This window comes from Dermochelys coriacea, chromosome 4, assembly GCF_009764565.3.
Source record: "Dermochelys coriacea isolate rDerCor1 chromosome 4, rDerCor1.pri.v4, whole genome shotgun sequence".
Classification (NCBI taxonomy): domain Eukaryota; kingdom Metazoa; phylum Chordata; order Testudines; family Dermochelyidae; genus Dermochelys; species Dermochelys coriacea.
In genome coordinates, this window is record NC_050071.1 from 12,174,702 (window position 1) to 12,199,666 (window position 24,965).

Consider the following 24,965-nt stretch of genomic DNA (forward strand, 5'->3'; position numbering starts at 1 on the left):
GTATATGTAGGTTGTAAATTATTCAGGGAAAAGACCTGTCTTCCCAGTTTGTATAGTGTCTAACACTTTTGGGCATTATAAAAATACCTATGAAGCCTGGCATGGACCTGGATAGATTTTCTGCAGTGTCTCCATGACCTGAACTGTTAAAGAAACAAAATTACCAGTTTGTAATGGTAGCAGCCATTTGCAAACATGGCAATGATTCTGTAGAAAATTGTTTTAGAGTGATTGTCCAATGTGATGAATCAAATGGCCAGGACAAGGGAAGAGTTTATTCAAAGCTTTATTCATTATTGAATGAAAGGCAGCAATGTGAGATGAAAGTAAGAGCAGAATTGCCTTTGTTTCTTTAAATCTGAGGACTATGACAGTGACAACTAATAAGAAAGCAAGCAAATACAGTAAACAGGGCAGAGATGAACTTTATCTCCATCTTCTTCACAGGTGAGCTATGAAAAATGAGAAAAGAGTTACTTACAGTGGTAAACAAGAAAGTGACTTTCTATTTTTGGTAGTGATAAATCACTTTAAATGAGCCACATTAAATCTGAACATTTAGGTATATCTGTTTGCAAACCTTTGTGAGGAAGGATCTTCTTTTAGAGATATTTGTCTTTTGGTATTTGATGGCATTTGGTACCCTCTGTTCATTTATATGGATAAACAGGAATGCCAAAACAGCCCCTATTACAAGTTACAGCAACCTCAGGGAGGTTTCCAGGGAGCCACTCTGCTGCAGGGATTTGCCAGATTGTAGCTCGTTCCAACTCTGCGTCCAACATGTCTTTCATCTGCCTTTATACCAGCCTTTCTCTACATCTGTTCAGGGATGCCCAACAAGACACTCTTCGGGTGCCTTAAGGCAGTTTTCTAGTTCCCCTTGTGCTGTTATAGCATCATGTGCATTAGCAAGTTCAAGTAGTGAATGTCTGTACTGTACTTTCAACAAAGTGCTATTAAAATGCTAAGTTAATCTATGATGATGATTATTATGCAGTGACATACAGGGTATTTAACAGGGGCTAAGGGCTGACCCTTACATACTATGAATCAATGGAATCTACAGTTACATTAGCTTAGCTAAAAATTATAAAGGCTTTCAATTCTTATGCTGCACAGAATAAACCTGGAACAAGAAAAAGCCTTACTTCCATGATACCGGGGCCTTGTCTAAACATAGAAGTTGCACCAGTTTAATTTAAATCGTTTTTCTACTCAGTTTAGTAGAAAACACTGTTTGGACACTCTTAATTTGGGTCTGAGTAGCTTACTTCAGCTCATTTTCTCTGTCCCTAATCATTCTGAGCTAAATTGATGTAAGCCAGGTGTCTATCAATTTAAAGAGTGTCCACATGGCCTTTTGCACCAGCTGAATTAAATTGATTCTAAAAAGCACACCTTTAGTTCAATTGATGCAACGTTGTGTCTGGGCTTAGTGTTCCACAGCTGGCCAGATGCATTATGGGGAGTTTATACCTATCTTTGAGGCAGGTAGCATCGGTCACTGTAGGAGACTAGATAGCGGATTAATTATTAGGGGTAGAGCCTCACTTGGTGTGAATTGTCACAGCTCCACTGACTTCAACAGAGCTATGGCAAATTACAGCAGCGGAGAATCTGCTCCTTAGTCTTTTCCACCATGGCAATTCATAAGTTCCAAAGCACCCTTCATGGAAAATGGGAATAGACCGTCTCACTATTAAAATGCTGTTACTACTTTGTGTAATTCAGAACATAGTTCCCACTGTGGTTACCTGTGGTGTTTTATTGTGACACTAAAGCCTGACTTTTTGCTACCAGTTTTGGACCCTAGGAGAAAAAAAGACAGAGATTTATCGGTATGAGAATCCTGGAAGAGAATGTATATTTAGACAGACAATATAAGCATCCTAGTTTTAGGAGCATTTCCTGTCATTTAGAAACATACAGTTGTACATGCTGTATATACATAAAGTTGCAACATTATCTCCAAGAAATTTCACACAATCCCCATATTCACTTGGCTCAACTCTGAAATACTTCAGTAGAACCCAAAAGGAAAAGAAAATCTCACTGTATTTAACACAGTTAAGGCTGCTACTCTTGAACTGAGATTTTTACTGAAAGATGCTGCGGTTGTTAGAAAAGTATTTAAAGTACAGTTCCGCTCAGAAATGGGACTGGAAACAGTGGCCCCTCTCCCTCTTTAGATCTGCTTGTTGTGTGGATTCAGAGTCTCAAAGTCTTCCTTTTATTGACTGAAATGAGTGTTTACTGCATTTTACCCCTTAGAACCTTGCAAAGCAACTACAGCTTTGGGGGAGAGAGTTGGATTCCATTCTGGCTCAAGCAGTGGAAAGGGGATTGGTAACTAAATTCCAGCTAAGGAATATCCAAAAAAAAGGGGAGAGTGCCCTCTAAGAAAAAGATGCACAGAAATAGGGTGGGAAGGAGAGAGAAGCAAAAGGAGGTGGTTGTCTGATTTAACAGTGAAATGAATCTAAACCAGTATGGAAAAGAATGGGGAGACAGGGAGAGAAATGGAGCTAGGTGAAAGAAATTGAGGAATTCAGTCACTAAAAATCTAGGAAACAACTGCTTTCACCTAACTTTGAGAATATACTACTCCTCCCTTTCTAAGAGCTGGGCTTGAGGAGAGAAATTTAAATTAGAAATTACCCTTCAGGAGAAACTGTTAGATTAGATTTGAGAACCTGCCCTCAGGACTACATCAGTGAAGTGTCCTATAGGCCTTCAGGCCCTTGACACTATTAATACAGGGTGTGTTCTGTAAGTGTAAACTTCTGAACATGAGCAAAAGGTTAATACTAGATGTATCTTAGGCAAACTTACATTCTTTGGCATTTTGGAGTCTATATATTTAGATGCAGGCAATATGGTTCCTTGTTTAAAAACCTAAATGGAACCATTCTGCCTAGTCATAGTTGTATTTAAAATGCAGACAGTTACACCTCCCAGGCCTGGCTTCCTTTTTGATTAAAGATGCATGGGAAAAAAAAGGAGCTACCTCTTCTCTAAAGCACGCCTCGTGGTCTTCTGCTTTGCAGCACTTTTCTTTCATGCCCAGAAAAGATGTAATGATAGTCTTCAGTTGTTCATCTGTAATGGTAGGCTTATATTTGATGACCCTGATGAGCAGTCTGAAAGGAGAACAAACCACAGCAATGCCTACTTAGCTTAAAGATATATCGCACATGAATTGCCACCAAAAAGCTTCTATGCCCTCAAATCTACAAATCCTTATTTCAAAGTTACGTTATCGCCTCCTTTCCTTTGTGTAATTTCACGGGGCCTGGTCACTGCCCCATGGACGAACGGGCAGGTAGGTGGAAATCTCTGCACCATTTCTCAGTAAAAAGTAGTAACCTTTGCTTGCAAGGTTGATTGGCCCCGAGTGTGTATGCAATCGTGAAAATGTTTTTGTAGCCACCTGTAACTTTAGCGACTCCAAGGAAGAGAAGAGCCCCTCCCTGCACCAGGACCTCTGAGTTCTGCCTGTTTGGGTGTATGACATGAATAGTTTCGGGGGAGGGCAGACCAGCAGCCTGACTGACATGCTAGACCAACTAGCTACAGGCACCAGATGGTGCCCATATGGGTGGCATGGTCCATATGTGTGCACTGTCCCCACACAAACACAGCTCTCAGGGAAGAAAGTTAGTTGCCCAGGTGTCCATTTCCAGCAACAGGAGGAGATGCAGCTCCTTAGTTGCTCTCTGTGGAAAGAAGAGATGGCACACTAAGACTCCAGGTCTCATTAATTCTAAGGTGTGTCACAGAGCCACTGAGCAGAGAGAAATATTTGGGTTCTTCCACTTTTGAGGGCCAGGGGATGGCCCAGTGGCACTCATTGGAAGTTGGGAGAGCCAGGTTTAGTTGCCTGTTCCGCTGTTGATTTCCTGTGTGACCTTGGGCAAGTCACTTAGCTTCCAAAATGCCATGTATAGATGATGCCAGATGGGGTGTGGGAGCAAGCCTCCCAGCCCATGTCGACAGACGGGGTTAGCATGGCTCACACTAGTGGTCTATAAATAGTTGTATAGAGAGTGCTTTGAAGTTGCAGCTTGGGCTCTGAAGACTAGGGAGTAGGTGGGCTTCAGAGCCTGAACTCCAGGCCAAGCCACAACTACCAAGCATTGTCTATTCAGCTATGTTTAGAGCCGTAGGGCAAGCCTGGCTCGGAGGCTTGTTCCAAAATGCTGTGTAGACATACCCTCTGTGCCTCAGTTCCCCCTGTGTAAAATGGGAATAATACTGCTCCACCTCACAGGTGTCTTGGGCTAGAGACCTCAGAGATTGTGAGGTGTTAAGATACTACAGTTACAGGGCCATGTAAGCACCATAAACAGCCCTATTTATAAAGTTGGTTGTGTTAATGTTAGTGTCCTAAATCCATATTTCGGTAAATAAATGCCCATTTAGGAACTTATGTGCTGATTTAGGGGTCCAGATATGAGCATTTAGAGCCCTAACATTTCAAAATGTAGTTAATATTAGGTCGCTCAGTTTTTGAGTGCTCATCTTGAGACATCTTAAAGGGGCTTGATTTTCAGAACATGCCGAACCCCCTTCTTTTGAAAAAAATCAGACCTCTTTCCAGCCTCTCCTGTTAGGCATCCAAAAATAAAACTATGGTCAGCTTTAAAATTTTACACCAGAACGATAAAATTTTCAGTAGCACCTATGTGATTTAGGAGCCTGAGTCCCACTGATTTTACCTGTGGTGCCTAAATAGCAATGTAGACACCTAAATTTGAAAATTAGTTGCTTACAATGGAAAGCAGACAGGGAAACGAAGACCAAACAAAAAACTGAACAAAACTTCAGGAAGCAGGGGTGGAAATATGGAGAATTGGTGAGGAGAAGAAATAAGTAAATATTTCTGGAAGAACAAGTTTTTAACAAGGGATGTGAAGGAGGAAGAGGAAACAGTAGGTGCTAGAGAGAAAGCTGGGTAGACAAGAAGAGGGTGAATAGTAGCAGGATGGTGATACAGAAGCTGGGGCAAATAGAATAAACAGGCATATCTTACTCCTGCTTCTTTTTCTGTAGCTCTGTCTCTTGAGTTGCACACAAGTCTTCATGGAAGGTGAACAGATCAGGAGTCAATGGTATGGGCACATACTTCTCATCGATTCCCAAGTTGCTAATGCACACCCTTCTGAGAGCATAGGAGTTACTACAGCACTTACAGACATTAGGGTTTATAGAACTGGCATAGTGTCTTCTACATATTTGGCCAAGAATAAGGTCAACCTGTATGGAGAGAGAGAACTGTTTTTTACATTGGCATTTGAAAAAAAATAACAGACACATGCTATCCTTGGCAATTTCATGAGGGTTTCAACCTTATAAATGAAAACCTTTATAATTTAAAGCAAATTCCTTCAAAGAGCACCAGCCCACATTCCTATTGAAAGCTGAGTGCCATCAACACAAAATGGGGCCAGATTTTCAAACAGCGGCCTCCATGCCTATGCAATTTTATGCGCTGTCATCTGTGCACACAAATTATGGAATTTACATGTGCACTTGATTTGTTTGCACCAACAGGGATTTGCAGGTGTATGTACATGTGACACTGCAAAAACTGCATATGCTAAAGTACACGTGCAGGCCAGTTTGTGGCCCTTTAAATAATTTGGCCCATGAGATAGATGTATCAGTGATGGAAAAATGATATAAAGTTAATCATCCCAAGGGCGCAATGTCATAGCCAGGCCATATCCGCTCACAGCCTGGTTCTGCTCCCAAGATATGCAGGAGACACGTGCTACTGACTGTAATGGGAACACAATCAGAATTCCAGTAGGTGTAACTAATGCCCTGACTCAGCAAAAGACAGGCTTCACTGTAGCCTGACGGTTTTGTTTGCAAAACTATAGGCTGGATCCTCAACATAAATCAATTGAGTTCAATGGTAAGATGTCTGTTTACACCACTTCACGATCTGTCCCTACACCACAAGGCCAAGTCAGTGACCAGTTGTGCATTTTGCTACCTCATAGGCGTTATGAGTTAGAGCTTCTCTCTAGACCCTCTGGGCAGTGGGAGATTGGGAATAGTGGGGAGACAGCAAGATCTCCAGGAACAAACAGGACTGAGATAAGGAAAGAAACATACTCACATATCCCTCAGCACAAGGAAATATTTTGTCCTCACTTAGATGGCAGCACATGGTACCAACTGCTGCCATTTCCTTTGTGAAGTGGAGCAGCTCTTTGGATGACAGCTGAGGCATCTTCTTAGTATAGCGGACAAGGAGACTGAAACAACAACCTCTCAATTACAGGTGGTTCAGCAGGTTAATAATTGATGAGCCAAATCCTCAGTAGGTGGAACTCCAACCATTCATGCTAGCTGAGGATCTAGCCCAATGTTTTAAAAACTAGTTGCTTTCCATTTACAGGGGTGTAAGCAATAAGAATCAGGTCCTTTGTGTTTGCCTGAGAGTTCTCTCACTCACGACCCAGTTTCTTCTGTTACATCAGATATTGGAATAAAAATGAAGGTGATGTCACAAATTCAACATAATGGGCCTGATTCTGAAACTTGACAAATACCACCGCTCTACCATTGCCTTCAATGGGAGTCAAGGGATCTCATCTGTTTGCAAGACTGAGCCCTATGTGACTTCATGGGAGGCTGCCATAGGGCAGAACTTTGGCTGGAAAAGAACCCACTCTTCTTCATATACAACGTTATCATTAGCAAGTATGGCAAAACAAACACTGACTATGGAGTGAAAGGTGAACAGGTTGAGGGTCAAGCCAGGTTTGCTGGGACATTTCTCCTGTTCCAAAGGCCTTTTTAAAAGCAAATGTATTGATTTGAGAGGGACCAGACTGAAAGCGCAGCATATCCTGTACTTCTCTTCAGAGAAGAAGGGCTCAGTTCAGCAAGGCACTTAAGAAGATGCCTAACACTAAGCACACGCATCGTACGAGTGACTTCATTCGGAGTACTCCCATGCTTAAAGACAGGTTTCAGAGCAGTAGCCATGTTAGTCTGTATCAGCAAAAAGAACGAGGAGTCCTTGTGGCACCTTAGAGACTAACAAATTTATTTGAGCATAAGCTTTTGTGGGCTAAAACCCACTTCATCGGATGCATGCAATGGAAAATACAGAAGGAAGATATATATCTATACACAGAGAACATGAGAAAATGGGTGTTGCCATACCCATTATAACAAGAGTGATCAGTTAAGATGAGCTAGAAAAGTACCCAGAAGTCACCTACTACAGGACAGGCCCAACAAAGAAAATAACAGAACGCCACTAGCCATCACCTTCAGCCCCCAACTAAAACCTCTCCAGCGCATCATCAAGGATCTACAACCTATCCTGAAGGACAATCCCTCACTCTCACAGATCTTGGGAGACAGGCCAGTCCTTGCTTACAGACAGCCCCCCAACCTGAAGCAAATACTCACCAGCAACCATACACCACACAACAAAAACACTAACCCAGGAACCTATCCTTGCAAAGAAGCCTGTTGCCAACTCTGTCCACATATCTATTCAGGGGACGCCATCATAGGACTTAATCACATCAGCCACACAATCAGAGGCTCGTTCACCTGCACATCTATCAATGTGATATGTGCCAGCAATGCCCCTCTGCCATGTACATTGGCCAAACCAGACAGTCTCTACGTAAAAGAATAAATGGACACAAATCAGACGTCAAGAATTATAACATTCAAAAACCAGTTGGAGAACACTTCAATCTCCCTGGTCACTTGATTACAGACCTAAAAGTGGCAATACTACAACAAAAAAACTTAAAAAACAGACTCCATCGAGAAACTGCTGAATTGGAATTAATTTGCAAACTGGACACCATTAAATTAGGCTTGAATAAAGACTGGGAGTGGATGGGTCATTACACAAAGTAAAACTATTTCCCCATGCTTATTTTTTCCCCTACTGTTACTCACACCTTCTTGTCAACTGTTTGAAAGGGGCAATCCTGATTATCACTACAAAAGATTTTTGTTTTGTTTTTTTCTCTCCTGCTGATAATAGCTCACCTTAACTGATCACTCTTGTTATAGTGGGTATGGCAACCCCCATTTTTTCATGTTCTCTCTGTGTGTATATATATATATCTTCCTACTGTATTTTCCACTGCATGCATCTGATGAAGTGGGTTTTAGCGCATGAAAGCTTATGCTCAAATAAATTTGTTAGTCTCTAAGGTGCTACAAGGACGCCTCGGTCTTTTTCCCGTGCTTAAAGTTAGTCCTGTGCTTAAGAACCATGCTGAATTAGGGCCAACGCCAGCAGCGTTGTAGGTTTGTCCACGCTTCCTGTGCCCTAATGTTCGTCAACCCTGACATGGTGGGACTGTCACTTGGGATGAGGTGGTGGTTCAGTCTATCCAAGCTTTGGTCCCTCTCCTGCACAGCTAGATTTTTTGTTAATACTCACTAATGGGGCATATTACAGCACGCAGAGAGAGAACAGGAGACTATGAGAAAGGGCAAAGCAACTCACTTTGAGCCATAGTAAGGCTTTTAAGTCAGAGCTCAGGGTTCAGAATTCAGCCAGACTGAAACTGCACATCTCAATGACCAGCAAACCTGACCTGTATTATACACAGAAGACGAGGCAGTTTAACAATGTATTTATTATCTTCCCACTTTATGAGTAGAAATATGGACCTAATTCATGAGATAGAATGTTACCTTGACAACACCTAAAGTTGTTTACACCAGACCTGAGGCTGGTGTAAATCAGCATAGCTCTACTGATGTCAATGGAGGCACGCTGATTTACACCAGCTCAGGATATGGCCCCCTGTTATTTAAAACTGGTAAACAAGGGTTGGATGCTCATTAGGAAACTAAAAAAACAAAACCTAAAACATACGCGTTTTGAAGGAAGTATTCTCCCACTGTCTTGTAGAGGTTGCAGTTTGCCGTTAGCACTTCCTGGCTTTCCTGGACTTGTTTTTTGAGCATTTCTTCCTGAAAAACAGTGTAACTATATTGTTAAAGTGGTTACTGTGCAATGCAGAATACTACTGCATCACAATGCAACTTTGATTATCCACAACTTCCTGTTATCTGACATATAATTATATCTCTGCTGATTGCATTAAAATTTCCCTCCGCTGTCTGAAGCCTCAACTATCTGAACATAACTCGTGAATGGACCATAAGCCTCTACATCTCTTAAGTAACTGAGTTGATAATTATTCAGGGCCACATCCCTATGGGTCATGGGGGACCCTAACTACCACAAAGGGGAGCTCCAGGCCTTGCTGACCAATGTTGAGGACAATCAAGCACTGCATAAGGGGTACATTAGGGATGCTAAGAAGCTCATTGGTTGGAGCCCCCAAAGGGCTCAACGATTTCACAGACCTGAGATCTCCCTTTCTTGGCACCTCTCTCTCTCTCTCTACCATGTGAAGATCACAGATAGTGCAGCACTCCAGCAGTAGTAGCTCCCTGGGAGCCATCTGCATGGAGGTGCAAGGAAGGGGCAGAGAAATCAATGATGTGGGACTTAGAGTGCGCCCTTAAAAACAAGTGTGTGTATGTGCAGAGAGGGCTCTGCTGCTGTCCTCCCCTACTTCCTGTTTTCCAAGAGAGGGGCTTACGTGTCCCGAATGGGCAGAAGTCCCTCCCAGCTACCCACTCCGGTTTGAACAGCTAGATAATTCTAGGATCAGTGCCCTGGGAGAGCACAGGAGAGCTTCCAGTTGCTCCAGCTGCCACTGAATAAGCAGATGCTATTCCCCCCCCCCCCATCTCCTGCACAGGGATGTTCATTCCCCAGCACACCCCACATGGTTCAAATAACGGAAGGGCGAGAAGACTCCATTTGCCTTCCCGAAGACTGGAGAGCATAAAGCCTTATTACAACTGTTCTCTCCCTCTAGGAAACTCTGGGGTGCAGTTCCAGACCAGGAGAGCGGAAATGCTTCCAACTCATGCCTCAATCAGCATCAGACCATGACAGTTTGTGAACTCCGCTCAGGCCTCCCGGTTATTACATGAAGTACAGTGGCACCCACCCCTTTGCTGTAGCACTCGGGAGGGTTACTGGTTTTGCAGCAATTTTCCAGTAATTCCTGGTAGCCTTTACCAACTCTTAAAAGCATGAGATGGGAGAATTCAGGATGGCGTCTTGAGTATTCATAGGCAAATCTGCAATACATGAACGAAGTCAGCATTAGAAATTAGGGCCCCTTCAAAGATTCATAGATTTTAAGGCTAGATGGGCCCATTACTATAATGTAGCCTGACCCCCCTGCAGAACACAGGCCATAGCATTCCATCTGGTGAGGCTAGCCCAGCGACTTGTAGCTGAACTAGATAGAGCACATCTCGCTGAACAACTCCTGCCATTTGGCTCATCCGACATGCGCTTATTATAGTCAGCTTGGATTGTTTAAATCATAAAGATAATAAGCTTTGATGATAGATGTTTTTCTTCTCAGGAACCTTTTAGGCTATATGGTTGAAGATTATGATTTTTTTTTCTTTTTTAGTTTATTTGAAGTTAGAGGCCATTAATGAAAAATGTGGCCCTATTTTAGCACAAGATTAATGTACAATTTGGATGTGGCCACTGACCATACATGCAGATTTGATTTATTTGCAGGGTTTATGGTAAAGCTTAGCTTATTTATTTATTTATTTATTTATTCATTTTGGTGTGCAGAGCTATTAGTCCTGATCCTGCTAGGTGTTGAGCACCTCCTGGTCACGAAGTTAATCTGGTTGTTACTAGAACTGGTTGGGGAATGGCTTCTATTTCCAATGAAACATTTAGAAAATGAAGATTCTTCAACACTGGCTAATTTTTTTGATGAATTGTTCAAATTTTTATCAAAAATTAAAATAACTAACCCGCTTTGGATTTTGAAATCCCCAACAATGGCTTTTCAGGGTTTTTTGTTTTTGTTTCTGTTTTTTCGGGGTGGGGGGAGAGAATATGAAAAACTGAAAAATGTTGAGGAAAATGGAAAAAGATATTTTTCATCAAAAATCTTTTTGTCAAAAACAATTCTTCCCGTTCTAACTATAAGACATTTTAAAATGCATAGCTTAGCTTTATCCATTTACATCACATCTAAATGCTTGTGAAATTCTTTCCAACAAGGAACCAAGTCCTCGGATATGGTGTAATTCAAGTGAAGTAATCGGCTTATACTAACCCAGAATCTGGCCCAGAAGATGTTGGCTTTCACATTCATAAACAAAAGCATTGTATTTCATTTGACCTAAACAGCTTCTGGGTGTACATCTGGGATGTGATCATGCTTCCATTAAAGCCAATGGAAATTTTTGCTATTGATTGCAATGGGAGTCGAATCAGAGCCAGAATCGGACTAAAGCAGACATGTTTAGATAAAGATCTGGGTTTGGTTTAGGCAAGTTTATGGCTGAATCAGGGCTAGCATTGGAATCTGGGATTGGAATGGACAGCACTGGAAATTTAAGATTTTCACCCTGTCCTTGGTCATGATCTATCAACCCAAATAATGGAAAACTTATGAAATCAGAAGTTCCACATTTGCTCCCATCCCATTCTAAAATTCAGCAGCATTGAAGGTTCTGGTTTTTTCCTTTCGCTAAAAAAACCGATGGAATTAGCAGTATTCAGGTAAACCTCAGTAAAACCAAATAGCTCTGTGTTTATATTTGTGCTAATGTTTTTAAATATTCCATTAAGCCCCCTTCAGAGCCCAAAATAACATATTTCAGAGTAGCACAAGTACTCCTTTTCTTTTTTAAAAAATAACATAGTATTTCAGTGGATGATGGAATTATAGAACTATGAGAAGAGCAGATCTTTCATTGATTTAGTCATGTAAAAGGCTTACAGGTGCATTAATAAAAACCCATGACAAATGTAAAGGCAAATACAAATAAAGGCCAATATTTGAAATAAAAACCCCTTGAAACTTAGGCAAACTATTTTTTTGTTGTTGTTTCTTTGCAATAAACCTACTCAATACCTAAACCAGACTTAATGGGTCAAGATATGGGCTTCTCCACTGACCGCATTCCCACATACAGGCTTAGCTCACAAGTCGGAGTTTTGCAAGCAAAGCTTTGGCTTCTAAATTGGAACGCTGGGCCTGAACAATTGGAACGCTTAAATGACAGTCAGAGTAGATTGAGAGCTGTATTACTTGGCCAGGAAGGCATCTTGTTCCTTGGCAAAGTGCTCACACACATCTTTGTCTTCTATGAACTCCCTGACTGTGGGAGACAAGTCTGCAGGTCTGTCATCATTTTCCAACCGAACTATGCATTCGCTTCGTTCCACCTCTGACTTTCCACAGCAGTCGTTGAGTTTCGTTGATATGGTATCTTTGTGGGAACAGGCATACTCTGTCAGCTTTACCTGTAAAGAAATTTAAAACCATTGGTACTACTATCTGGGTGTTCTGATTGTTTTGCAGTGGGAAACCCCTCCTTCAATTATGACTTTTAATACAGTAGAGTGTAGAGAAGTCCCCAGGTGAGATAATAATATCTCCCATTAATATCTACCTCCTAGCTGTTTCACAGTGTTTTTCATCTGTACAGCTCAAGGTGTTTTTTCTGTGGAGGGCATGGGGTTGTTTTACAGATGGGGAAACTGAAACACAGAGAGGTGAATTGAATTGCCCAAGGGCAGACAATGAGTCAGCAGCAGAAGTCGGAATAGAACCCTAGGCTTAGGCCACTGCTTTATCCACTATGCAACACTGCCTCCCATTGTACTAAGCACTGTACATACCCATAGTAAGAGGCAGTCTCAGCCCTGAAACTCTTAAATCTAAATAGGCAAGACAGACGAAGGGTGGGAGAAAGAATTGCAACATGCAAGTAGAAGATGCCTTGAAGGTATTTAGGTGCCTGACTTCCATGGGATTTAGTCACCTAACTACCTTTGAAGATGTGGGACAGAGAGATTAAGTGATTTGCCCAAGGTTACACAAGAAATCTGTGGCAGAGCCAGGAACTGAACACAGTTTTCCTGAATCCCAGTCTAGTGCCTTAGCCACAAACTCATCCTTGTGCCTTATGCTTTCTGCCTATTTCACTGCAAACAGAGTCACATGGGATAATTTAGCAGGATGAAAAATTCTCATCTATGTATAAATCCTTCAGGCTTTAAACTCCTAATCTGGAGAACAATTAACAAATGCACAAAAGATCAGCAAAAAGGAACAAAACTAGAAGAAAGAAAACCCACTATCAAACCTACTTTTTTAAACATAGAAGTAATAAATAAGTTATTCTTTTACCCTCTCGTGTATACAATCCATCATGTCACCGTGACAACACTCCGTGTGCATGTGAACAACATCCATTACAAGTTTGTTAACAGTAGCAAAATCAGCCTTTGGAAATTTTTGGCTGACTTGAACAAGTTTCCTAGAAAGAATAAATACAAGTATTGTTTAACACTTAGAATGCAATAATATGGTCTCTAGCAGTTTATTATGGGATTTTCAAAAGCACTCAGCAGTGGCCTGCCTCTGCTACCACTGAAGTTAATGATAAAACTGCAGTTGAAGTCAGTGGTAAGGAAATTTGGCCCCCAACTCCCACTGAACTTCAATAAGAGCTGGTCACTTAATTCCCTTAGGCCTCTTTGAGAAAAAGACAATGATGTTGTTCGTGAGTATAAAGCTGAAGTTACACATTGGTGAATCAGGCCTATAACTGGTACAGAATGACCTCAGAAACACTACAGTGGCTATTTAGAACTAGTTGGGCTGCATTCTTAAGTCACGCCAGCAGTCTCCAAAGGTCTGGGCTGGTATAAGTGAGAGCAGAATTTGGCCATTATTTTAAAGCTGGTTTCCTCCTAAAAGGTAAGGTTTTAAGAAAATTACACTACACTTATATGTGCATTTGCATGCCTAATTTGTATTCCCAATTACACATCCCACAGGCCATCTGCATGTAAAAGTTGGGGTGGTTGAGTGCACAATCATGGTAACTGTGTGTTCAGGTGTTTTTGTGCAACACATAAAGTTTGCTGCGAATCTGAGCTGTAAGTTCTGTTATAAAATGGACTCAAATTAACACATACTTACTGCTCAGAGTGCAAAGCAGTAACATTAAGTCCCTGCTCTTTACACATATCAGCCTCCATCAAATGAATGTGCACAAAAATGATTTATTGTGATCTAACTAATTTAAGTGGGGCCTGCAACCACTAAAGCTCTGTGGACTTCCATTTTATGGCAGTCCCCTTCCTTTCTCTTTGGTAATCCCTAAAGTTGCCCATGGCAAGAAAGGTAAGAAAATGGAATGACAAGATATAGTCATATCTGAGAGGATAATGTTTTCCCCTGCTTGCAGATGGAATTTAGGGAATTTAAATAATTCTGCAAAGAAACACTTAGAGCTTAGGTTCAGCCCTTCAACCATCCTGGTACACAGTTGCAGGAAAGTCCACAAGGAGGGTAGATACGGTGATGCAAGGTGACTCCACGGATGGGCCCTGAGCCAGCCAACACAGCCACATCAGCACTGGCTGGGGAGAGGGGAATATTAATATTAGTCTTAGCAGGATGTGCCTGTTTATTACATCCCCTATACAGCCTACAGCTTTAGAGCTTCATTCCACTGGCAACTGTGGTGTGATGGGGTATACCAGGCCCCCTGCTAGAGGCCTCACGTTGCTACCGCACCCTGCCCCAGAAAAGGAGCAATAAAGGTGGGTCCTTCAGGCCTGCCTAAAAAGGTTGCAGGGAAGCAGCCAATCAGAGCTTAGCAGGCTGAGCCAAAAAACGAGCTGCGGGGGCGGACCCACTCCTTTCCTTATTGGGGACCAGAGAAGCAAGGATGGTGCTTGTTGCTGGAGCTCAAGCAAGACTCAGAAGATGGGTTTGGTGCTGCTGGCATTCCATGAGGAAGAACTTCAGTCCTGAGGTAAGGGTTAGGGTGAAGGTGAAGGGGCTATGTGAGAAGTGACCCAGGGAATAGCAGCAGCAGTAACTATTACAGGAAGCAGCACATGGCTGCTATTTATAGGGTCCGTGGGTTGAGACCCTGAGTAGTGAGGGGGCTGGGTAGCCTAAGCGCCAAGAAGGGGACAAGGCTTGTTTAGAGGCCCAAGTGAAGGGCAGGACTTAGTCTCCAGAGAAGAAGCCCTAGGGCACTGCTCTATGCCATGCCCTTAAAGCTAGCCCAGAAAGGGCAGAGGACAGAGCCCAGACACCTGGATAAAGACCTGGATTGCCCAAAGATGGGGCTGGAGACCTTGGAGAGAGCCAACCATTTGTTGGACTTCGTTACCTTGGAAGGGGTTTGTTAGTTCAATGCATATTAACTGTGTGGCTGAGACACTGAAGACCTACCTGATGAGGCAACAGCCAATGGGGGCACCGTGAAAAGGGAGAGCGTGAGTGCAGGTCTGCACCTGCTGACAGGAGGCGCTCATGAGAGGCCCCTGTCATTGAAGTAAGTTTAAAATTATAGAGTGGTGTGTCCTCCACTTCCTAGAAAGGACCATAGTGTGTGCAGGGAGGGAGCCACTTCTGGGTTACGTTCATTCAAGCTCTGATGCTATTGGAAATGCACCTCTTCTGAGTGCTGCTTGTTTAAGCCTCCATCACAAGGCTGCACAATGCTACATGGTGTCTTGCAGGGGAATCATCCCTGAAGCCCATCCATCCTCACTGGCACAGGCAGATGCAAATTGAACCCCCTTGCACCAGCTCTAGCCAGCCAAGAAACACCCGGGTGCTAAACCATCCTTATTTCTGTCTCCGCCAGAGACCACTTGAGAGTGGTTGCCAAGGAGAAGAGCTACAGTCTGGAGACCTGGCATATTTTTTTTAACATCTCAGGGCCCTGCCTTGTGTTCTTTGAACACCTCTTTCACAGTCCCTTCAGTTCATTTTTGCTTCTAAAGATGAACAGTAGGCTTCTGGCAGGTGTTTTGTGGGGGAAGGGGTCTTTTTTCCAAGTAACCAAAATGTTGTACATTGAATAAACAAGCTACAGACTTACAGAGCCTTTAAGGTTCTTTCTCCAAACTTCTTCAGGACCTCACATGTTTGTTCCTGTATCAAGCCACTTTCTTTCACAGGCTTCATCACAGATGGTGCCTGTTATAAAGATGAGGTCAACCATTTTAAAAAAAAATGTATTGGCCAAATGAATGAAGAAAGCAGAATCAGAAATAGAGAATTTTAACAGAAACACAAAAGGGCCTTTTCCCTTAGCTTAGCTATAAAATGTCCAACAAAGCAAAAGGAAGCTGGATCACATAGTTTTCATTCACGTGGCTGGATCACCAGACCCTTATTTAGTTAGCGTTTTGTGAAATCCTGCCCATTAGAAACCCTTTTATTAAACACTACTCTGTGTTTTTAAACTGTGCAGTTATGGATAATCTGATGTGACGAGATATAGTACAAATGCCTCCTTAAGAGCTTCATTTTGCAAAGTGCTGAGAGCCTCTTAAAGTACTCAACTATGCGATACTGCTGCCAAAGATGTTAGCGAAAGGTGAAGGTTCTCAGCACAACGCAGTATCAGGTCCCAAGCCAGTCAAATGCAGCTATTCTAATAATACAATTAGCATTATCCCATCCTACTGCACCAATATCTGTCTGATAAAATAAGTACATCTACCTGAGATTTAATAGTGAGAAGGGCCACATCAGTGCTACACAAACAGGCAGAGATAAAGAGAGAGAAAAGAGAAGATACTTTGTTCGTTTAGAATAACAGGAAAGAGGAATTATAATAACAGAACGTTGACTGAGATTTTCAAGCATTCTGGGTGACTTAGATACAGAAATTCCATTAATGTTAGGGGAAGTTGTGTCTAAATCCCCTACACTGCTTTGAAAATCTCAGTCACCAATTCTAAAATGGTGTCCTCTCTTTGAAAATAAACTTTTTGTTGTTACCTTGAAGGCAGTAGGAGCTGCCAGGGCTTAGCACCTCTGAAAATCAGACCATTTTTCTTAAGAGTCAAAGGCCCCAATTCAGGAAAGCCGTATGCACACGCTTAAGTCCTGTCCTGAATGGAGGTGTTTGCTGGAATCGGGGCCTAATTAAGGGTTGAGTTGACTAAAATGAAAAAAGCTGACCTTCAGCTCTGCTTCAAGTATTTCTCTAGCTATAGGAGACCACTAATCAAAACCTGAAGTAACTGTACATATTAAAATAGAATACCTTTTCATTGAAGCATGTAGTCTTGTCATCAGCTTGGCAGCAAGCTTTCATCATCTCCTCATAATGACCAGCACCACCAAGAATTGTTGGGGAATAGAGGAAAGGATGCCTTCTGGCAAGTTCATAGATGTATCTAAAATGGAAAGGTACCTTGAATTAACTTTGTGCATAAGCTCCCAGGGCAGAGTCCAGATGGTTTGGGTGGGTTGTAAAGTGTCATATGCACTTATGCTGCTTTATAATTAATAAATATACAGTAAAGCCTATTATAACAGCCACCCCAGTCAATGCTATTTTCCTGCCATTATAACAGGGAACAGTAAAATGCAATGGGATTTAACATGAAGGAATTCTGTTGCGAAGGGGCGCTAAGATTTTACTAAAATTTAAGGGCTCAATTCTGCAAGATGCTGAGTGCTCTAGGCCAGATCCTGCAACACATTACTGAAGCACATGCTTAACTTTAAGCATCTATGACTTCAAGGGAACTTCTCATATGCTTAAAGTTAAGCCCAAATACGTTGCTTAATGAAACCAGTGTGGTTGGCACCTTGCAGGATTAAGTGCCATGAAAGATGACCACAGTTAGCAGGTCATAGAACAGGGTTCATAATAGAACAGTAATTGATGTTTGTTCTGGGGTATAATGGCCCTTTTGGAGCAAAGGGGGGTAGAAGACCCCATTTTGGAGAGTTGAGACGTAAAAAGGTCTTGAATAGGATAATGGGGGTGGGGGGAGGAGCTGAGATGTCATTAGTTATCTGCCAGCACCTGAGGGGGAAAAGGTATGTGTTAGGCTTAAGTAGTGATAACGCCACCTGGGGAAAGAGCTGAATGCAGGTTCATATAAAGGAAAGAAATTCAGGCATGCAAAGGAACCTGCTGGGAAGATCCAAGCAGGAAGAGTGTGAGGAAAGCAGGGTGGCCAGGGGAGAACCTGACTAAGCAGGGGAGAGAAGTAAGGGGAATTGGAGAGAGTGGGTAGGGAGGGGGCCAGAGAAGTTTCAGTGTAAGTGAAGGAGCAGACTAGCTGTTCAGTACAGAGTCGCTGGACCAGAACCCAGAATAAATGGTGGGATTAGGTTCCCCTACTGTCCCCAGGGAAGGGGACATACAAGCCCCTTACAAGGATTATCGAGTGGGAGGGCTGCAGGCTGAGCCATAAAGACATAGCTTCAGATAAGGCAGAAAGATTCTTTTTTTCTGTTAAGATGTTTCTGGGGCTTCTAGTAGAGTTGCCAACCCTCCTGGTTTTGCTGGGAGTCTCCCGGAATCAGGCTCTATCTCCCAGAGGCTACTGAAGCCAAACCGGGAGATTTTAGGCAGGGGGTTGCTGCACGCTGCCCCTGCCCCGAACGCCAGCTCTGCAGCTTCTATTGGCTGGGAATTGTGGCCTATGGGAGCTGTAGGGGCGGTGACTGCAGGCAGGGGCAGCCCACCCCCCACTAGGAGCCGCTGTCAGGGGGATGTGCCGTCAATTTCGGGAGCCGCCCAAGGTAAGCGCTGCCTGGCTGGAGCCTGCACCCCTTACCCCCTCCTGCACCCCAACCCCTTGCCCCAGCCTGGTGAAAGTGGGTGAGGGTGAGGGAGAGCGAGCAATGGAGGGAGGGGGGATGGAGTGAGTGGGCGGTGGGGCCTAGGGGCAAGGGTGTTTAGGTTTGTGCGATTAGACAGTTGGCAACCCTAACTTCTAGTTTGCACAAATGTGACTCCAGAAAGGTTGGACTTCAGATGGTGACTCAGCCAGAGGGCCAAGTCACTGGCAGAGAAATCATCGCAGGGCAAGCATCCCCAGAGAGGAGAGAGTAGCTGTGGCATGCCTGCCCACAAGGAAGCGCCTAGCAGTCAGTTTACAGAGCTGAGAACCAGTGCATGTAACTCATTCGATTCTAATATAAAATTAGTTTACTTACAAGCCCAGAAGTGCTGCTCGATTCTCTTGGTACTGTTTGCATCCCTCTTCAGGGTCTGGTTTTTTAAAAGGAGGAATGAATCCTGGTGTAGAATTTTTATGGGATAGAAAACATTCATTTCTTTCAGGGTCAGCTTTAGCACAACAAGCAGCTAACCCATATTTCTCAGGAAGGCCTTGCTCATGGCAGATTTCATTCAGGAAAATGATAGTCTGTGGAAAGAAGAAACATTTCTGTTTGTCGGTAGCTGCACTGTCTTTCCTTTTGTGGAAAGAATATTTAAGACCACGAACCATTGACAGAGCCCTGACTAACACAAACTGATTATTGTTTTCCTTTTTTATTCCTTTCTACTTTGACTGCAATGGGAATTGGATTGGGCCCTAAACTTGTAGGCCAGGATTTATCAAAATTGATGCCTAACTTTAGGCTCCTAAATCCACATTTAGGCAACTAAACAAGTGGGATGATTTTCAAACATAATGAGCAACCAGCAGCTCCCACTGATGTTCAGATAATCTTCAAATCTTTACCCAAACCAAGATGGTTTGTCCATCTCCATATTGTAATATCAAGTATGACAAGATACAAAGCCATGTGTCTTGTGCATCTCTGATTAGAATTGAAACTGTCTGATGAAAAGCATCCTCTTCCCTACTTACAAAATAAGTTCAAAGAGCAAAATTCAGATCCAGATCTCAAGCTCCCCACAGAGCTGAGATGCTCGGATCCAGGATTTTGGTTCAGCCCATTATAACAAATAGGAGGCATGTGCACAAATCCAATCCAGATTTGGATACTGAAACAAAATTTCAAGGATATTTGGATGCAGTATTTTTGTTCAGACCCCATATCTGACAGAAAGTGAGACTGTTTTGAGTCAATTGCTAAAAACAAATTAAGGCTCCTTCCTTGCTGGTAATGAGTGGCACCAGTTGCTACTAAATTTAGTTACATTGACCTTAGATGCCCAATTTCTGTCTAAACAGATTTTTTTTAAAGATACAGACCAGGATTTTTCAAAAGTGACTAATGGAGGACTTCAGTTTTTCAGTGCCTTACTTGAGATGCCCTAAAGTGAGCCCTATTTTCAGAAAGTGTTGAGCACTCATCCTCTGAAAATCAAGCTCCTTTGAGGCACCCCAAGTTGGACATCCAAAATTAAAGCCCTGAAAATCACTAGTTGCTTTTGAAAATCTTGGTCATGATAGAAATACAATGACATTGTCTTGGCCACGATACCAATCCTATCTTTGCTTACCAGCGGTTTCAGACATGCTGCGTCTTCCTTACTGGCGACACATTTTTGTGCAAGGTCTGTGACATCTTTTACCATTTTAGCTGCTTCTTCATAAGTGCTTTCCTGTACATTCTGAGCAAACATGACCATGGCACTGCAATAAGATAATACGGTTACACACATAGCTAGCTACCAAAAAGCAAATTGGATTTCTTCAAGCTGCGTGAGTGCTACATCTGATCCAGAGATCAAAGACTTCCTCTTAGGAGCTGGTTGTATTGGCACGGCTGGAGGACAGGTCTAACATAGAACCTGAAATGCAACTAAAGACAATGTTTCCTGACCTACTGAACCGTGGTGGGAAAGTCAGTGTAGAATCAGACTTACAGTCATGTTTTTCCATTGTGTAGTGATAAAGTATGATGATGGCGGAGAGGGAGAGGGATGGCTCAGTGGTTTGAACATTGGCCTGATAAACCCAGGGTTATGAGTTCAATCCTTGAGGGGGCCATTTAGGGATCTGGGGCAATAAATAAATTGGGGATTGGTCCTGCTTTGAGCAGGGGATTGGATTAGATGACCTCCTGAGGTCCCTTCCAAGCCTGCTGTTCTATGAAGATCCATCTCAAACCTACAGGACAATGGCCAAAGAAGCTCAGTGCTGAACCACTAAGGCAGTTTAAATGAATTTGCCTTTCTGTAGCCATGATAGAGCTAATGCATTGCAATAAAGACTTCCATTCCCCCATGTGTCCATTAGCATGGCAAATCAGCCTCTTAAGTCATATTAGTTGTATATCATATTTAGTATTTCTCCCTCTGATCATTAGGGTTATTTGTATGATACCTTGCTCCTACTTTTTGTCAGTTCTGCTCCCGCCTCCCCCCCCCCCCCCCCCACCTTCTGAAATGAAAATCCTCTGCTATATAAAATATAAAATTAGAAGTTAGGAGACAATCAAATTCCACCAAGACTCTTGCCGTTACAGAAAACTGATAGTGTGAAAGACCCTCACATCAGCCTTACCAATGATCCATACTCATTGTTCCCAGGCAAGGCAAAAAACCCTGAGAGCTCTACCAATATATCATGGAGGGATGGGTATGCTTTCTTGACTCCAGATTTGGCTGTCAGCTTAACTCTGAGTAAGAACCATCCTAGTTAACCATCTAATCCTACTTAACTATGATAACTGCTGATGAACTTTCAGACATGGATCCTGCTATTATGAAAATGCCCTTAAGTTATAAACATTGAGAAACACAGAGAAGGTGAAAATGTTTGACTGTTCATCAAGCTTTCAAAGAGAAGAATTTTCAACGGTTTGGGGTTTTTTTCCATAAAGCATCAACTGCACTTCATAAGGAATCTGTAAATATCTGCACTGCTTGGAAGAAACAAGAGCTTGTCAGAGCTTGAACTTCCCCCCGTCCCTATGCTGTGTAGGCAGCAGAGATCTGCATTGCAGAGAGCAGTCTCCAGCTGGCAGTTCTCTTTCCTCCAAGTATTATTGCAGAAAGGCTGTAAAAGTCAATGGACTACAGGGAGGGCAGGGAAGAAATATTGGCAGGATTCTGCACAGTTTCATGGATGTCCATGCCATCTTTGGAAACAATGTAATGTGCCTTCCAAAAACCTTATTCTTGTTGAACTTGACAAAACCTAACTTCCCTGTAGTTTTGATCTTGGCTTGTCTCTAGCTGCCATGTTTCCTATTAGCCAGAAATAGTCTTTTCTTTTAAAACTCTAGTTCCTTTTATCATTGCTATTTGAAGTATCTCCTGGAGCTGAGTTCAGGAACTGGTGGGGATAATGGGTAGCTACTACTTGGGACTAGATTGTGCTGTTAGGCTGAGCCCTGAGCCAAGGGTGGTGTATGAGCTGCACTGTCACAGGGGGCACTGTACTTCATCACCAGCCCTCTGTGTCCTAATTTCTCCCATGCTCCTCCTTCTCTAGAGGGACAGCAATCTGCGACTGGTGTATAGACCCTCCCTGTGCCAGCTCACTGAAGCATTCCAGCACTTCACTTGGGGGAAGGATGCAACTAAGGTTCTGCCCATTCTCTGCTTCTCCCCACTCCCACTCCCTTCCTGCTGGCTCTACCTGAAGACTAACAGGTGCCCAGGGCCCATTGACCTTGGCTGTGGATATGCAGGTGCCAGAGTAATCTGCATAGAGCTGTAAGAGACGGATCTTATTGCCCCGCTTCCTCATAGGTGGGGGCAAAGGCCAAGTCATCTCATTGGTCTCACTTTCTTTGATATTTGCTCTGACTTATTTTGTTGCTCTGAAGATCAGCTTCTATGCTGCCAATTTTTTAAATGTATTTTTTTTCAGCATCTGGCTCATTCGTTCTCTTTCATTTCCAAATTGGATAAAAATACACTGTAAGGCTCATTGGCTGCACACTTTCAGTGGGATTTTTATCAATCACACTTACACGCCTTTAAAATTCTCCTCGTGTAGCTCTGTAAAACAATGGCCAATGGTGTGTTCTTCGTCTGAAAAAGAAGATAATTTGGTCTTTGAGTCACCAAATGTTTCATACACTTGTATTTTATGAAGCATTTTTTGATCCATAAAGAAAGATAGTTGAATAGTTAAGGTGCTACCCGGAGCCAGCATCACATCTCCGCTCTGTCACAGATTTCCCGTATGACCTTGGACAGGTCTCTTAGCCTCCCTCTGCTTCTGTTCCCCATCTGGGTAATGGGGACAATAGTGCTTCCCCACCGTACATGGTTGTTATGATGAGAATAAATATGCTAACAATTAAGTGCTCTGATACTTTGCTAATGGCGGGCCAAGTACTTAGTACCTCAGAGTATCTTAAAACCTTGCTTAGTTATTTAAAGGGATCTTTGATCACTGGCCAGTTTGAGTTAAAATGGGGAATTATGTATTTAAAGTTAATTAGCTAAAATCAGCACTACATGAGTGGCTAAAACGCCTTTTGAAGTTAATGGTGTACACCCTCAAACACCCAGGGTGAATTTGGCCCAGTGAAACAAAATGGGTCTTCGCAGCTAAAGATAGCATGCAATTTTTTTTCTCTTTCCTAATGGGCCCAATCTTGGACATATGGAAGACAGTTGTTCAATCGCACAAGAGCGAGAGTAGCGATTATCTGAGAAAGTAGCCAGAAAGAAGTCTGTGATGAAAATCTAACTATTTGCCCATGGGCATTTGTGGAAACCAGACTTTCAACCAGGTATCTCAAGACTGCCTCATTTTTCTAGGCATCTTCCAAGATTCTTAGTAGGCACTTTTAATTACAGAGGACTTGCCTCTGCATTCTATAAAGTAAGTAGCTCCCAAGATAAAAGTACAATCAACATAAGTATCATGAAGCTGTGTGTGTTTAAAACCATCCTGCATATTGTACACCTCTAAGTAAATATTATACTGTCCCATATATTACATGGATACTCAAAGCATTAATAAGCCACAAACCAGAGAATGATCACGTGAAACTGGAAAAAGGTGGCACAGAAAATATCTTCTAGATTTTAAATATTAAGGGCTAGATTCTGCCACCTTTACTCACTAAAACTAATTGCACTGCTCACGGAATAAGATACTAATCAACTTAAGCAAGCGTGGCGGAATTGGGCCCGAAATATTTACCCAGTTTGTTCTTCAAAACATATTTTAAAAAATGCTAGATAGCGCTAATAGAACTAAGAATCTTACTGACAGGGGTATCAAACTGAGCATTACATATAAAGTCCAAATCCTGTTTACCTTACCCATGCAAATCTCCCACTAGCTCCCAGTGATTTTCATGAAAAAGGTGAGCATGATTTGGCTTGAAAAGAGACTGTGTACTTGCAGTGTCTGGCTTAGAACCTTCAATGTGTTCGAAACCATATTCACAAATGCAGTAGGTAATCATGGTCATTGTATTTGAAATGTAGTAGCCTGTTTTGAGAAGTCAGACCCAATGTGTGCTTTTGATCTTGTTCCTGTATAGTCAGAGCCATTATATAATTGTGATGTACTATTCACATGAATCAATTATAACTGTTAACTTTTTATATTATTTTTTTGTTTTAGAATGGACAATGACCATATGAAATCCCTAAATGACCACACCAAGTTGTGTGTTGACATTCTATGAAAGCTTATAGTTAATGTACAAGAAATATCCTTACCTACATCCCGATATCTTCTGGGCAGGGTTTTTGATTCGGTAAAGCTTACCAAGAAAATAAAAGAAATGAATGTTCCCCACTTCATGGTGTCAGATTTTGGGGGGGGGGGGCGCTGGAATGTATGTTAAAGGTAGAAAGACAGAGGAGAGAGATGTTTCTTTTATACTCTTCTCAAGTAATGTCTGGTTAATGAAAAAACCCTTTTGCTGTCGTATGTGATGTGAAACTTTTGGAATATTCCTGCTAATAATTAAAGAGATAAAATTATTTGCTCATTATGTTTAACTGGGCATCTTGTCACAAAAAGGCCTTGTAAATTCATTAGTCTTTCAGAATTTAGACAAATAGACTTTTGTAAATTACCTTATCGCACTACAAACAAGATGTTTAAACAAACTGTTTTTTCATTACTGTGCTCTTTATCCTGTAGCTGATATGCTGGTGGGGGTGGAAGAGTCTGTATATGTTCAAAGGTGAACTGTTCTGCTAGCGGT

General features: G+C 42.3%; 1 protein-coding gene across 1 annotated transcript; it reads right to left on the minus strand.

The window, feature by feature from the left end:
- Window positions 1–270: 270 nt before the first annotated feature.
- On the minus strand, window positions 271–24,605 carry LOC119855167 (alpha-fetoprotein-like). Its single transcript, XM_038400724.2, has 15 exons — window positions 24,472–24,605; window positions 22,758–22,818; window positions 20,335–20,467; window positions 19,074–19,285; window positions 17,161–17,293; window positions 15,985–16,082; window positions 13,263–13,392; window positions 12,159–12,373; window positions 10,032–10,164; window positions 8,879–8,976; window positions 6,131–6,269; window positions 5,036–5,259; window positions 3,011–3,143; window positions 1,758–1,812; window positions 271–452 (listed from the first exon to the last, which is right to left on the minus strand). The coding sequence occupies exons 1-14, from the start codon at window positions 24,554–24,556 to the stop codon at window positions 1,768–1,770; spliced, it is 1,839 nt and encodes a 612-aa protein (XP_038256652.1). The 5' UTR covers window positions 24,557–24,605; the 3' UTR covers window positions 271–452; window positions 1,758–1,767.
- Window positions 24,606–24,965: the final 360 nt, after the last annotated feature.